The sequence below is a fragment of the Oenanthe melanoleuca genome, chromosome 7 (genome assembly GCF_029582105.1).
Source record: "Oenanthe melanoleuca isolate GR-GAL-2019-014 chromosome 7, OMel1.0, whole genome shotgun sequence".
Classification (NCBI taxonomy): domain Eukaryota; kingdom Metazoa; phylum Chordata; class Aves; order Passeriformes; family Muscicapidae; genus Oenanthe; species Oenanthe melanoleuca.
The window spans coordinates 3126426-3141699 of NC_079341.1; the positions used below are offsets into that span (position 1 = coordinate 3126426).

The window sequence follows — 15274 nt, forward strand, 5'->3', positions numbered from 1 at the left end:
TTCATTGTCTTTTCTCCATTAATAGCTGTAAGAAAGCAAGGCAAGTAAATAGCAATATCCCCTCAGAATACTGTCCCAGAGTTCTGCAGAGGAAAACTGCCTGAGCCAGGAGTGGTGGATGAGTAATAACTCTGGGTAGATATAATTATTCTTTTCATCTCCGTGAATTTGCTCCATTTTTTTCCATTTACAATCATGTAAAATTTCTGGCTTCCACAGCACCCTGAAGTGAGCAGCAGATGAGAAGAAAACCAAGTCTGTTATTTTGAACCTGCTTCCTGGCTAATTTCCTGTGGCATAACTTTGTCCTTCTATTAGAATGGACAGAGAGAAGTCTTTCCCAAATGCCCTTTCTTGGCTGCTTGTTATCTCATGGATATCTCATGTTCCAGTCTGCTCTGTCAGTTGTTTTGTTGGATCAGATCTTCCTCATCTTTGATAATATGATCATTTAGCTGAGCTGGAAAGCTGGTTAAAGGCACTGGACTCAGACACAGGAATTGAAACTGTTTTTCCAACTTTTACTGTAGAGCCCATGGCACCGCTATATATAATTTCATCTTAACTTCTTTTTCCTAATTTCCTGCCTTAACAGGAATAGAATGTCTCACCTCAAATATTTGAGGTTATAATAGTTACTGGGACATGAGTGTGGTAGAGGAGCATGACAAAAAGAACAGCAATCTGCTGACCTAATAATTCTCCCTGAACTGTTGCTCCCCTGACCTCTCAGGCTGGGACACTGAGCAGAAGTGGTTTTTGTGGGGACTGAAAGCACTGTTACCACCTTCCTTTCTGCCCAGACAGCTGAGCTGTGCTGTGAAGCAGCTCCTGAGCTCATCTGTCCATAGACAGAGGTTTACAGATTGAAAGGCAATTCCCAATTTTCCCTAAGATGCTTGGCTTCAGTCTGGCCAGCAAAGAGCTGCTTCTTGGGGAATTTCCTGCATCTGGCACATAGATGGACATCTGGGAGAAGGGAGAGAAGTTCACTAGCCCTTATAATGTCATTCTTCTTCGCTCATGAGTCAGTGTTTCCACATAACCTACTCATGTGAAAGTTTTTCCATATATTTCTGTACTGGAAGTTCAACAGTCAGGGTATGAAATGAGCATTCAGCTGAGGTGTGTGCAGGGGGCTGCTGCCCAAGCTGCCCTGCAATTATCCCACATCAAGCCTTGCTGCCCTTGGTTGCTGATCCCAGCTCTCCACACAGCTCTTCTGAGGTGAACCAAAGACAGTGCAGAGAAACTGTTGTTATATTGCAGGAAGACTGCTTCAGCCCAGATTAGAACAGACTTCTCAATTATTTAATATGGAGAGAAAGCAAGAATCTGGAATTGCTAAAACAAATTTTTCTCTCCTGCCTTCCTCAGATCTTCCCAGCACAGCCACTTCTGTCAACATCCCTGACTTGCTTCCTGGTCGCAAGTATATTGTTAATGTCTATCAGATCTCTGAAGAAGGAGAGCAGAATCTGATCCTGTCTACTTCACAGACTACAGGTATGTGTGGGTGGCTGTTGCTGCACTTTGAAAGCTGTTATTTCTGTTTGCTCGAGAGTTTTTTTGTTACTACTTATCCTCACACTTGCTGTCCTGCTCTGTTTATTCTCTTAAACAGCTCCTGATGCCCCACCCGACCACACAGTGGAAAGTGTGGATGACACATCCATTGTCATCAGCTGGAGCAGACCACAGGCTCCAATCACAGGTTTGTCCAACTGGAGTGCACTTATTCTGCATTATTGGTAGAACTTGAAATGTCGGTGAAAAAGAAAATGAAATATAACTGGGATGAAGGTAGTGCAAAATTCTTTCTGGTTGGAGAGACCAGTGGAAAGCACGTGGGCAGTTTAGCATTTCCTTGGCTTCAGTGGCTGAACCAAACAATGCAGAAGGCTGGATGCAAAACAATTCCTTCTGGATTTCTGTTAAATAAAAACAAGTCCTCAGACCTTATATTTGTATCTGTCATCCAGACCATCCTATAGTTAGCATGAGAACAGTACAGGCCTAAATCCACATGTCAGACCTCAGAGATACTCTTAACCCAGGTCAGACTGTGTTTTGGAAGGTGGTGTGAGTGTGTGGTCTGTAGGTGGGACGTGAGCACAGGCAGGCCACAGGTCCTGCTGAAGTTCAGCACTATTTTTGTCAAAGCTCAGTAGAGAGATGACTTCAGCCCTCATTTCTAGCATTCTTTGTGCTTACTGCTTGTGCTGAGGATGACATATTTCTCTTGCTTCAGGCTACAGGATTGTCTACGTACCCTCTGTGGAAGGCAGCAGCACAGAGCTCAACCTGCCTGACACTGCAACCTCTGTGACACTCAGTGACCTGATGCCAGGGGTTCAGTACAACATCAGCATCTATGCTGTGGAAGAAAACCAGGAGAGCACTCCTGTCTTCATCCAGCAGGAAACCACTGGGGTCCCACGCACAGGTGATGCTCATCTTCTGGGTTTCAGCCACTGAGATGTCTTCAGTGACCTCTGTTATGGTTTTGTGGGTTTGAATTTTAAGTTTCACTGGTATTGAAGTTCTGCAGTAGAATCATACTCATTGACACAGTCAAGACACCACTGTGCATGAAGAGGGTTGCAATTCCTAGGGATTGGACTGCAGGCAGGTCTTGCATTGTCTGCAGAAGAGAGATCAATTTCCCAAGTTATCTCAGGGGGATTCTGCTAAGAAATCCTCTGAAGTTCCTGATGCATCATTTTTCCCCAGCACTTGGCTCACAGATGTTCAGGTTTATGCACTCAGACACCATAACACATGTTCAAATTGTTCACCTGACTTTTTCCTCTTCTTTCTAGTCCTACCCATTACTTTCCTTTGCAGTCAGTGGGGATGGGAGATTGCTCAGCATTGATTGATGTGCCAAAATGACACAATAGGATCTAAACTTGAGGCACTCAGCATTTAAAAAAACTTCTGGTTTCAGGGTTCTTTAAGTATCCAGATGGACTGAATAACCAAACCAAAAGAAGGGCTAGTGAAAGAATTGGGATTTGATGTGGTAAGCAGTGGAATTTCATGGTCCTGCAAGTTGCAAGCACGTGTTTGCAAATGGGAATTTGCCAGGAATGAATTCAGCTCAATGATTTTATGGTTTGGGTTCTGCATCTTCTAAAAATGTGCACTGGTTAGCCTTAGGGCAGTATCAGTCCTAGTCTCAAGAAATTTAATTTAAACACAGGAATTCAAGGGTGCAGCACTGTGGCTCAGCACTGAGGGAACTGCATTCTGCATTTGACTATAGTAAGGCCAGGTCAGCCCCTGTACTTGTTTAATTATAAAAGGTGGATTTCAAGTTAATCATAGACATTCAGAACATGCTGTGGGTTTTGAAAACCTTCTCTTTTAATTTTAGAAAGAGGTTACTGCTTCCAGGCCCTGGAGTACATTTTTTTTCCCCTCAGGCTTTGGTTCTGCATACACTTGAAGTTCTGTGGCATATCACATCTGGTCTTTCAGTTCTCTTTCTGTCACAGCAAGATATCTCCTGAAGACATAGTATACTTTAAAGTAGATAGTGAGGTTTGGGATTGCAGTCTGCATAAATATTGTCTGGAAATGTGTGTAGGCATGTTTACAGTGAGTTACCCTGACTTCTCAATTTGGTAAATATTCTTCAAGCCATTGTTCAAGCAAAATTCACTTTTTTTTTCCTTCCATTGAAGCCTATAACTTTTCCTGCTCAGGAACTCCCTCTGACAGCTGTTGCACCCCTGTGCTTTCAGATGAAGTGCCTTCCCCCAGAGACCTGCAGTTTGTGGAGGTGTCTGACATCAAGATCACCATCATGTGGACCCCACCCCAGAGCCAGGTGTCCGGCTATCGGGTGGAGGTGATCCCTGTCAACCGCCCCGGCCAGCACGGCCAGAGACTGCCCATCACCAGGAGCTCTTTTGCTGAAGTCATTGACCTGATCCCAGGAACTACCTATCTCTTCAAGATCTTTGCTGTAAACCAGGGCAGGGAGAGCAAACCTTTGACTGGAGAGCAAACCACCAGTAAGTGTCTTTCCTCCCTGCTTTTTTCAGCATTTTTAAGAGCTTATTTCTCTGTTGCTTGGAGAAGTGTATAAACAGAGCACTTGAAGTGCAGCAGTTCTAGCCCAGGAGGTATCCCATCAGTAGGATGACAGGGCTGGGAATTCATTCATTCTAACAATGATCTCTTCAGCAGATTTATCCTCCTCCAGGGCTTTCCAATGGGAGTTTAAGTCTCATGGTGCTTTAAAACAATTTTGTATGGCTGGAATTCAACTTTTTTTATTACTGGCTGAGAATTGATGGACCCTGCAGTTCTTTTTACAGCACAGATCACAGCTTGTGATTTTTATACTTTTTTTTTTTTTTTGCTGGTGCCTTAGGGCAGATTTCAGTATGACTTAGAAGCCTTGCAGAGATTCCTCTGAAAATCCCCATCTCCCTTCTGACAGTTCCATACTATCTGGCTCCCCTGGCAGCAGGAGCAGTTGTGCCTGCACATGCAAAGAAGGATCATGCAGGATCCCTCAGAACCTGATTGCTAATGATCTAATGGCAGTGCAGCACCTCACCAATGTGAGGGAGAATGCACTTTGCCAGGCATTATTTTTTGCTTTGCAACAGTGCAGAGAAGAGAAAGGAGCAGTGGTTGGGCATGATGCAGGTTTTCAGATGGAAGAGTAGGAGTTTTATCTGAGTTTGGGTGGTTATCTCCATTTTTGATGCAAGAGGAGCAGATCAGACAGAACATGGGACACTGTTTTTTTTTTATCAGATCCTGTTTATTGGGCAATAGAAGGGTGAGTGGGTGTTGGTGGTGTTCTTTGGCTGGCTCACTTCATTCAAAGGGACAAAATTCAGCTATGTGCATCTGCTGCTCTTCTGATACTTTTCGGTAAATAGGAACAACTTCTGAGAAGCCAGCCTGTAATATGAGAGGGAAGGAAAGGAAATGGGATAATCTGTGAATATAGCCATGCTGTTTGAGAAGTAGCCTTCCTTCATCCATAAAGTTATGAGCAATGAATAGTGCCTGTCCCTTGACTGTTCAGGGAGAATGGGACCCTTATGTTCCATCCTTTGCCATAGGTGTCTAATTTGAGCACAGCACAGATGGTGTGAGCACCCTCCCTTCTCTTTCAAGTGAGGCTTTCAAAAGTGAGGATGCGACTTAGGAATCTGAACTCTCTTGGAAGCATTTAGAACAAGAAGGGCTCAGTTCCCAGTAAGATCTGTAATTTTTTGTGGTTGTTTTGAGGAGCCTGAGCTAGGTGTAGGGTTCCTCTGAAACTCCACACAGAGGTGTACACTGGAGTATAGACATTTAATTCAGACAGCACAGTGCTAGTCACAAATGTCTGGAATCGTTTTCCATAGGCTGTGATCATCTGCTTAACTGCTTTGCCTAAACCACATTGCAGAAACTATTCACATAAATTGCATCCTGTAATCGAAAGTCCTGGGAAACAGAAATCATTCACAGTTCCCAAGGAAAACCCTGCAGCAGAAGTCTCTTCCCACGGTGTAAATGTGATTCTCTTTTTGGCCTTCCGTTAAAAGGCAGTCTACAAATAAACTCCGAGTGTATGTGTGTGTGTGTGTGTGTGGCTTTTTAATATTCCCCTTTGTCCTCTAGTATGGGGAGAGGAAGTGATAAAAGCCTAATAGAGATGGCAAATTAAATGTGCAGAAAGGAACTGGCTTTAGGCTACACATTTAAGGAAGATGCAATCTTTTCTGGATGAGACTTAGCCCAGATCTAAGTACCAGCAAGGGATAAAGTTGACTTTCAGCCTGTGGTTTGGAGATGGGTTTTAAGCAGGGTCACACTCATCCTTTTTTCTCTTTTCGAGTTTTCCCCATTTTTTTCCAGTGGTGGAAGAAGGAAGACCTCACTTCCTTTTTCCTCCCTCCTCAAAAATGGAGAAAACAAAAAGGACAAAAGCATTTTTCCTACTGAATCCCTGGGAGAGTGATGAAAACGTTAATTTTTTTTCACCAACGTATTACTTCTCCAGGAGGAGGAAAAAGCATTTGCCAACAAAAAAGAGCACTGACAAAACTTCACTGCTCTTAATTTCAACATATGGCTAAAACCTAGAAGAGGTGGGGAGACTTGTGAACACTGAGCTCCTTGCTGCAGCCAGTGCTACCCTGCCTGCTGTGGGGGCTAAATTCCCCTCCAGGGCCTCACCTTGCCTCAGCCAAAGGCAGTGACATCTCCACCAGTCACTGTGGCCCCAGTGAGGGAGCTGTACTGCCTCAGCCTCTTGTTTATGTAGTTATCTGGGTTATCAGCTTCAGCAGCTTCCCAGGGGCACTGATAAAAAGGGGAGCAGGCCTGGTAAGAGCTGTTCCCTGAGTCCCAGGGGAGATGTGAGAATGCTTGGAATTGCTTGTATGGTCGGTTCCATGGTGTGAATATTTTTCAGTAGATCTAGGAACTGGTTTTCCACAGAAAGTTGCTGACTATTACTTATTTTGACATTCAAGTGACAAAGTGAGGGTGGTTTATTTTGGGAAGGGATTTTGAGAGGACTGGGCAAGGATTTAAAAGAATAAATCTTTTTCATGGAAAAGGGCTAAAATTAGGTTTCCGTGCTTACACTGACAAGTCTAAACTGAGCTGGTTTTTAAAAAATGCTCAGCACTCATGAGAAACTGTTGAAATTCCTGAGTGTGTTTGGGTCATCTGTCTTGTCTCAACCTTTAGGCTGCCTTCCCCATGGGATGCAGAGATGGCAGTGACCCAAATCAGTGCAGCCCAGAGTACTCAGGTCTGTCTGTCTCAGTGTATTAATGGATGGCTCTGAGGCATGGATGTAGAAGAGAAATAACTTACCAGCTCTTTTGTGGTCTGTCTAGGTTTGAAGGACAGGTATCTACTAAGAAAGGCAAGAGCCTCTCTTTGAAATGGAGAATTATTATAATTTTGTACTTAAGGGATTTTCAGGCAAAGATATGGGCATAGGAATAACAGTTATTTACAGGGAAAAAATTATAGTATTACAAAAAACAAACCTAAAACACTGACAGAGTCAGAATACAACCTGACACCCTGTCAGTCAGTCAGGGTGTTGGCAGCAGTCCCATTAAATGGTGGCTGCATCCTCCTGCAGTGGCAGATGTGGTTCAGCTGGAGCAGTGCTCCTGTAGAAGGTGCAGTTTTCCTCCAAAGGTCCAGTAGTGATGTAGAAGGGCCTGGCTTTCCTCTGGAATCCAGTGGAAAAAGGCTGCCTTGGTGTTCCAAGGTAGGAAAGGCTTGGCTCCTCCCCCTGACTGGAGCATCTCCCAATGGGATGATGTAATTTTATCAGTCACACAGTGGGACTCAATGGCCCATTAACAGGAGATGTCTCCTGGAGGAAGCAAGGGTTGTGGAAAAGATAAAGATGATTGCCCTACCTGGTTTTTAACAGATGGCCCATTAGCAGAGGATATCTCCCCCAGAGACAAGGATCACTGCTTTCCCTGGTTTCAACAGATGAAGATAGAATACAGCTGGGAAGCTGATGGGTGTTGTGCTTTGCCTCCCCAGAGCTGGATGCCCCCACCAACCTGCGGTTCCTCAACACCACGGAGCACTCGGTGCTGGTGCTGTGGACGCGGCCTCGCGCCGTCATCACGGGCTACAGGCTGACAGCAGGGCCCACCCGGGGGGGACAGCCCCGCACCTACAACGTGGGGCCCTCTGCCACCAAGTACCTGCTGAGGAACCTGCAGCCTGGCACCGAGTACACCGTGTACCTCGTGGCCGTCAAAGGCGACCTGCAGAGCAACAGAGAGACCGGCGTCTTCACCACTTGTGAGTGAGACACCTCACATCTTCCTTTATACCCTGGTCCTTCTTCTGAACTTGTGCTGAAAGTGCCTATTGGGAGTTGATTCACGGAGCAGCCTTTTGAAGTAGCGTTCCAACAGCTCGGGAAACGCTCCTTGTTGTTCTTTCTGAACCATGTTGGCAGGAAAAACAGTTACTTTGCATCAAAAAGCTCTTAGTAAAATAAAATTCAGCTTTCCTGATGATTAAAAACAAGAGGGAAAACTTCCTACTGGTACCTCACATTTTGCTTAACTGGATGTCAGAAATTTAATTTTACTTGATCTTCCTAATTGCTTGGTTTTGGCATGACAAATCAAGGAAAGCGTATAAGTCCTTTAAAATGGGCAAGGAGTAATTAGTCTGGTACTTACATAAAGCTGAAAGCAGTCATTTCTCAAGCCCAAATATACCATCCAAGGCAGCTTAACTGCAATTACCCAAACTGAATCAAATATTGTATTCTATCTTTTTATGTTATTTTATTTTGTGTCTGTATTTGTGATGTTGGTTTGGAAGAGATATTAAGCAAATTTTGGAAGGAAAGGGAGTTCTGTAACAACCCCCACATACTTTCAAAAAGAACAAATAGACTCAGTGTTTAAATAATTATGATGCTATCATATAAACTAGCAAAACTCAAAGCCACCCAAGCCCAGAACCACATCCTCTTTTCAAAAGAGAGTGTGGTTTCTTTTAGAACAATGTGAAACTAAAATAGGGGCTCAAACTTTTAATCAGAGTAACATTGTTGACATTGGCAAGGTGCTTTTTGCTGACAGTCTTGTCTATAAATACTCCTCAATTAGAATATGATTTGATATCTTGGATTTAATATTGCCTTCAAATTCTGGCTTGTCTGAATGAAACCAGTTTGAGACTATAGATTTGATTAACCAAGCCTCTTCATTAATAACTTTACTAACAAGGCCATTTCAGATTAAACTCAGTGCTGTTATTTAGGCTGATTCTGGCATGCACAAAGGCTTTGGCTTCTGTGTGATGCTTCTGACAGATATCAGTGAGACCACAGATGCCTCTGACTGATGTTGGCTCCTTTCTGCTGACTTCACAAGATGTTGGTGAAGGATAAGATGGGCCTTGCTGGGACAGCTGGGTGACAGACAGGGGTGTGGTGTTTTGCTGATTGGAAAGCATATGGTGGGTGAATCAAAAAAACAGCTGAGCTTTGAGGAACACTTTAGATATCATGCCAAAAAACAGGATTCCCCAAATTCTTGGGGCTGGATGAATAAAGGATCATTCACTTGAGTATTTTTGGTTTTATCAGGAACAAAACCTCTAGCTATGATTAGACCACTTGCATGCTGTGTCTCTCAAGCCCAGCAGTAGACAAAAATCATCTGTCAGATCCTTCCCAAATCACTGGATTTTCAGAAGAGGTCTAGTTCAGCACTCATTTCATACCTTTGGCTATTTGTGCTGCTGTAGGTCAGGTTTTCAAACTGTTTGGAGCCATCACAGCACGTAGATTTCAACTCTGGTCAATTCACTCCACAGATCAGCCTGCTGGCTCTGTTCCTCCTTTTAACACAGAAGTGACTGAGACCTCTATTGTCATCACCTGGACACCTGCCCCAAGGATTGGTTTCAAGGTAGGAGGAGCTAATCCCAGGATGGTTTTTCCTCTTGCTTCACTGTGGAGGGGAGAGCAGGATAAAGCCATTTCCTGTGGCCTGTGGTGAAGATGGCAGCACAAAGGGGAGAGGTGCAAAGGGCCTGTTGCTTACACGGAGCTGGTTTAGGTGACAGAGGTCAGTGCGTTCATGGGGTTTCAGGTCAAGTGGGACATCTAGACCACCAGTTACAGGACTAACAGCTGGAAGTTCTGCACAAGGGTCCATAGTGCTGCTGTTGGGTGATCAGTCAGGGTGCTGAGAGGCTGTGGCTGAAAGGCAAACCTCTCTCCCCTGCAGCTGGGAGTGCGCCCAAGCCAGGGCGGAGAGGCTCCTCGGGAGGTGATCTCGGACTCCGGCAGCATCGTCATCTCCGGGCTCACCCCTGGGGTGGAGTACACCTACAGCCTCACAGTGCTCATGGACTGGCCAGGAGAGAGAGACCCCCATCATCAGGAGAGTCACTACACGTATGGCACTTGCTTTTCCCCATCTTTCCTCCTTCCTCTCCCCACTGCCTTCTGGGAGGCAGCGCTGCTCTCTCCTCCCTGTCGTGTCTGGGTTTTCTTTTTGATGCATAGGTGCATTACTAGCACTGCCTCATGCAATGCAGGGTCACAGCTCTGGGGAGTATTTTTGGCTAATTCCAAAGGTTGAGGATACAGTGGGGAGAGTGGTCCTGGGGCAGCCAGCATGATTCTCAGTGCCATCAGTGACCCATTTGTCTGAACTATTGCAGCACTGGCTCCACCAACCAGCCTGCGCCTGAAGTCCAATCCTGACACTGGCATCCTGATAGTCTCTTGGGAGAGAAGCACATCTCCAGGTAACCATGTGAACTCACTCTGTGCTCAAGCCTCCTCTTGTAGCAGAATGCCAACCCTTCTTCTGTGGTGCCTTGAAGTTTGGGGGGAAATTTGCTGTTGATTATTTTAAAGAAAAATGTATGTGCTTCTAGATGTATTTAAGGATATAATTCACAACAACTACAACTTGCCATAGGACTCTTAATGATTTACATTCTGTGTAAAATGCTGCTTTGGAGCATGAATGTGTTAGAATATTACAGCTGTTTTAAGGATTTGAAGGATTTTTTCAAGTGGTTGTAAAATAGTCTGAGGGAATGAAAGCAGAATGGACCACAAGGATTTCGGCAAGTGACAAATGAGTTTTTGCTATGAAAGCGTGGAAGTTCTGACAGTGTTCAGGATGATCTCTTCTCCCATAATAGCTGATGGGAGCTGCACAATTGACTCCCATAAAAGGTGGATTGATAGTTTTTGAAAACCTCTGTTAGTAGCCGAATCTTTTCCTGATGGAGTCCTGAGAGAAACTCCTCTCAAAACTCCAGAGATTTTCAATTTGGATGAGATCTCAAAGGGAATGGAAATGCTGTGAGGGTGACGTGGCTGGCTCCTAGGAAGCTCATTTTGAGGTGCTTGACAAAGAAGCCCCTTTCCTGCTGGGCTCAGGTGGAAAAGTCACTTGTAAAATGTCATGTGTTTGCTTCAGCTGTTGCACTGAGGGCTGATCTAAGTGGGTCCAGCAGGAGACTCCTGACTCTGTTCTCTATATTTCAGGCATCAGTGGGTACCGTGTGACCACTGCTCCCACTGATGGGCAGCAGGGCTCTACCCTGGAGGAGGTGGTGGGTGCAGATCAGACCACCTGCACCTTTGAGAACCTCAACCCTGGCGTGGAGTACAATGTCAGTGTCTATTCTGTCAAGGATGACCAGGAGAGCGTCCCCATCTCAGAAACGATCACACCAGGTAATGAAAGGATGAGCTGCAATTTCAGCTGCCCAAGCTCTCAGACTGAGCCTGAGAGCTCTGCATTGCAGAGCTTGTATTAGTCTGATGGCAGAGGGCTTAGATGTCACACTTAGTCTCAAGAAGCCACGTTCCAACACGTGACAGAACTTCTTACATCTGTAACTTCTTACTTCTCTGCATGGGCAGTTCTGTGTCACAGGCTGGTGGTCTGTACATGGATCTTCTGTTTCAGTACACTGAGCTGGGCAGCAGCAGGGATTTAACTTAGCCCTGAAGTGCCCCAGCATCTGGAGCACAGCTGGTGGGAACAGGAAGTAGGTGAACAGAGGTATGAGTGGCAAGTGAGCACAGGAGAAATTCTGGCAGTAGTAGTGGCAAAAGATGACTTGAGTGCAATGCAGAGGAAAGCCAAGATGACCAAGATGGAAAGGTCCTCCACTGTAGCACTTGAGACACAAAGTGGTGTGTGCCTCCTCACATGACATATGTGGGGACTGCAGAAACAGCCTTTATAGCCACAGTAGCAAAATTAATATGCATTTCTCCAAATGGTTGCATTTAATTTTCCTTTGTGAGGGCTTCGTTTGTTTTTGTTTCTGCTCTGAGATGATGCCAGCTACTATGTTTGCTTGCTCTTGGAACACTGCTTTAAAATTTCTGTGCTTCACTGAAGTGCTGTGTGCTCTCTGGGGTGAACTAATACTGTGATGCTGCATAGTTATGCAGTAATAGCTTTAGCCCTTCACCATCTTCTGGTGGGGGAAAGCTAAGAATGTATGTGTCTGGCTTTTATAACTCTTTAAAGGTGATATGGTACATGCATTCCATGTGGATAAACAATTATTTTATAGAAAACTGGCATATTTTTTGCCCCTATTCTGTAAAATAAGTGTTTTCCAAGATGGACATCAAAATATAACATAACCACAATTATTAAAGCAATATTTCTGACCTGTAATTTCTTTTCAAACTAACTTGTAATGAAGAGTCCTGTATCTTTGACTCACCGATGTCTGATCCTGAGTGAGGAAGAGCATCAGTTCCCACTGATTTCAGGATCACTCTGATAAAGTTACACAGCCAAATCTTGTAGCTTAAATCAATATGAGCTTATTGACTTGAGCAACTGAAGGTTTGGCCATTGTCAATTAAAGATGCATCTGAAATTCCCCATTCCCTGCCCAGTTCTACTGGTCCTAACTTGCAGGAAATGAGCACCTTTGCTAATGGAATGATATCAATAGGGAAAACAGTCACAGCTGTGCTTATTTTCCCTACAGAAATTTAGGCAGCATCTAAAAGGTCATTAAAGAGCATTCCTATTCAGTGGCTAAAACTTGAGATTTTGAACAATTTTAGCCACGAATGTCAGGCTCTTGGCCTCATCATGTGCTGGGCATAACCTCTGAATTCAGAATTAATACCATCTAAAGGTCACTTTTAACCATTTACCTTGTTTCCAAGGAAGTGTTCTATTTCTTACTGTTCCGTATTTTTTGTTTTTAGCACAAATATTACAGCAGTTAGTTGGTAAGTAGAACTTGAGGAATTCTGGGCCAGATCCTCAAGCCATTGAAGGGATTTGAGGTTTTTTTCCAAGTGCAGTGTAAGTAGTTCAGACAGTGAATGATCTACCCTGGAACTTTGTGAAGGTTCTCACCAGCTGAGGGTCTGATTTAGCCCCTTCAAATGAGCTGATATTTTTGTGATCCCAGTGATAAAAGTTAGATTCACTATTTGAACAAAACAATGATTTTAGAAGGTCAGTCAACTATTATTTCAGAGTTATTATTTTATTTATACTTTAGTAAACTTTGCTCTCTTGTAATTTACCTGTAAAAAAAAAAAAAAAAAAAGGCTGTGTTTTTTCTGTTTCTATTTTTGTCAGAAAATGAAGGGTCTTAGTGGTTTATCATTGCTCAAATTTACTTTACAAAGTAAATTTGCCGAAAGTTAAGTGCATCTTGTAGTGCTCTTTGAAAATTATATGTTTAAAGGGGATTGGGGCTTCAGCTTCTGAGGGGATTGGAGTTTCAGCTTCTGTCTGCCCAGGGAAGCAGCTGGACACTGCTTTAAAGGGTAAATATAACAAACTGAAAACAGCAAAAGCAAAAACACAACAACAACAACAACAAAAAAAAACACCCCACCAAAATCCTTCCTTTTCCCCCGAACCCCCAGAGAAATTGTGCATATCACCGCAATTGCTTCCGAAGTTCTGTCGATGTTAATAGTGATGAACACTGCTTTTTTCTCCCTTGTCTTTCTTTTGCCTCCGTGTGTCTCTGCCTCTCCCATTTGCTCTTTAACTCATTAGAGGTGCCCCAGCTCACTGACCTAAGCTTTGTTGACATAACTGACTCGAGCATCGGCCTGAGGTGGACCCCGTTAAATGCCTCCACCATTATTGGGTACCGCATCACAGTAGTTGCAGCAGGAGAAAGTGTCCCTATTTTTGAAGATTTTGTGGACTCCTCAGTAGGATACTACACAGTGACAGGCTTGGAGCCGGGCATTGATTACGACATCAGTGTAATCACACTCATTAATGGCGGAGAGAGCGCCCCTACCACTCTGACACAGCAAACGGGTGAATTTTGAAAACTTCTGTGTTTGGTGACGTGGGTGGTGTCACTGGCTGTCACTGGCTGTCCGGGTGCTGGGGCTTTGTCCAAAGAGGAATTGAGCTGCTTGCTGCAGGGAAGCCGGACAGACCCAGCTGGCTCCTTTCCCCAGATGGCAGCTGGGGATGGATGTGGAGCTGCTCGTTTTTGAATTGGAGGCATTTTAATACTATGAATGACTGCAGGCTTGCCAGGCTCATTCACCTTCTGCTATTCAGATTTCCAGGATCCAGTTGGAACAGAGATCCTGAAACATGAGCTGTGTTTGCCAGACTTTAAAACTGTGATTCCCCAAACTAGGAGTGCTAAGGGCAGAGCAGATCAGCAGACACCCTCCAGCCCTGACAGCTGTTTGAGCTTCCTGCAGCCCATTTCTATGGTGGCCCCACTCTTTCCACAATGCCCCAAAGGATGCAGATGGGCACCACTCCCTGAGTACATGCCAGTGACAGCCATGCCACACTGTCAAGGGTCTCTGTAGTGCATGAGCTGAAGGCGAGCTGGAAACTGGTTCTTGCATGAAATCCTGTTGTGTTTGAAAGTCCTGAGGCTGTAAATCCTTCAACACAAGTAGAAGTAGAGTCATAGGAAATTAGTGATATACCCTCCCCTCTCCTGTTGTGTGCATGTATGGATACTAGATGAGATTACTTTTCCATCTGTAAGCTGCTGTATGGCAACTTTAAACCTCTCTTGGCACCACATCTGTAATACAAAATCCAGCTGCTGGAAGCACATTACTGAAACTTGCTACCTTGTTTTTAAATTAGCCCCACGGGGTACATTTAACATATCAGGAATTGCTAAGAGGTTAAAGCAGCCTGACAGTAGTGCAGACACATTTTTCTCTTAACCGTAGTAGAATCAAATGTAGTTTAGAAGTCTGTTTGCATGAGTCTGATGCCGTAGTCTGTTGTGCATGAGGTGCTTTCTCTGGTGGTTGATTCCCTGAGCAGGCATCCTGATGGATGTGAATCTGAGAACTGAGGTCAGTTTGTTCTTTGCTGTGTAGCTGTGCCTCCTCCCACTGACCTGCGCTTCACCAACGTGGGGCCTGACACCATGAGGGTGACTTGGACTGCCCCGACCTCCATCGTGCTGAGCGGTTTCCTGGTGCGCTATTCCCCTGCCAAGAAGGAGGAGGATGTTGCAGAGGTGACAGTCTCACCCTCAGACAACATGGTCATCTTAACAAGTGAGTGGGTTACCTACCTAAGTCAAACAAACATAAGAAGCTCCTCATAAAATCATAATATTACTAAGAGAAAAGATATCCAAAGTAGTTGAGTTCAACCATCAACTCAGCACCACCGTGCTCACCACCAAGTTAGGTCCCCAAGTGCCAATCCACACACACCCTGAGCACTTCCAGGGGTGGTGACTCCACACCTGACCAACCTTTCAGTGAAGAAATTTT

General features: G+C 44.6%; 1 protein-coding gene across 1 annotated transcript in view; it reads left to right on the forward strand.

Moving 5' to 3' along the window:
- The window catches only part of FN1 (fibronectin 1), a 53391-nt gene that overhangs the window by 19216 nt on the left and 18901 nt on the right, over positions 1–15274 (forward strand). Inside the window, 11 exon segments of the mRNA XM_056495973.1 lie at positions 1378–1506; positions 1625–1714; positions 2252–2446; positions 3750–4022; positions 7540–7806; positions 9343–9437; positions 9759–9884; positions 9886–9928; positions 10198–10284; positions 11039–11230; positions 14870–15052. Of these exon segments, the coding sequence (XP_056351948.1) occupies positions 1378–1506; positions 1625–1714; positions 2252–2446; positions 3750–4022; positions 7540–7806; positions 9343–9437; positions 9759–9884; positions 9886–9928; positions 10198–10284; positions 11039–11230; positions 14870–15052 (1680 nt within the window).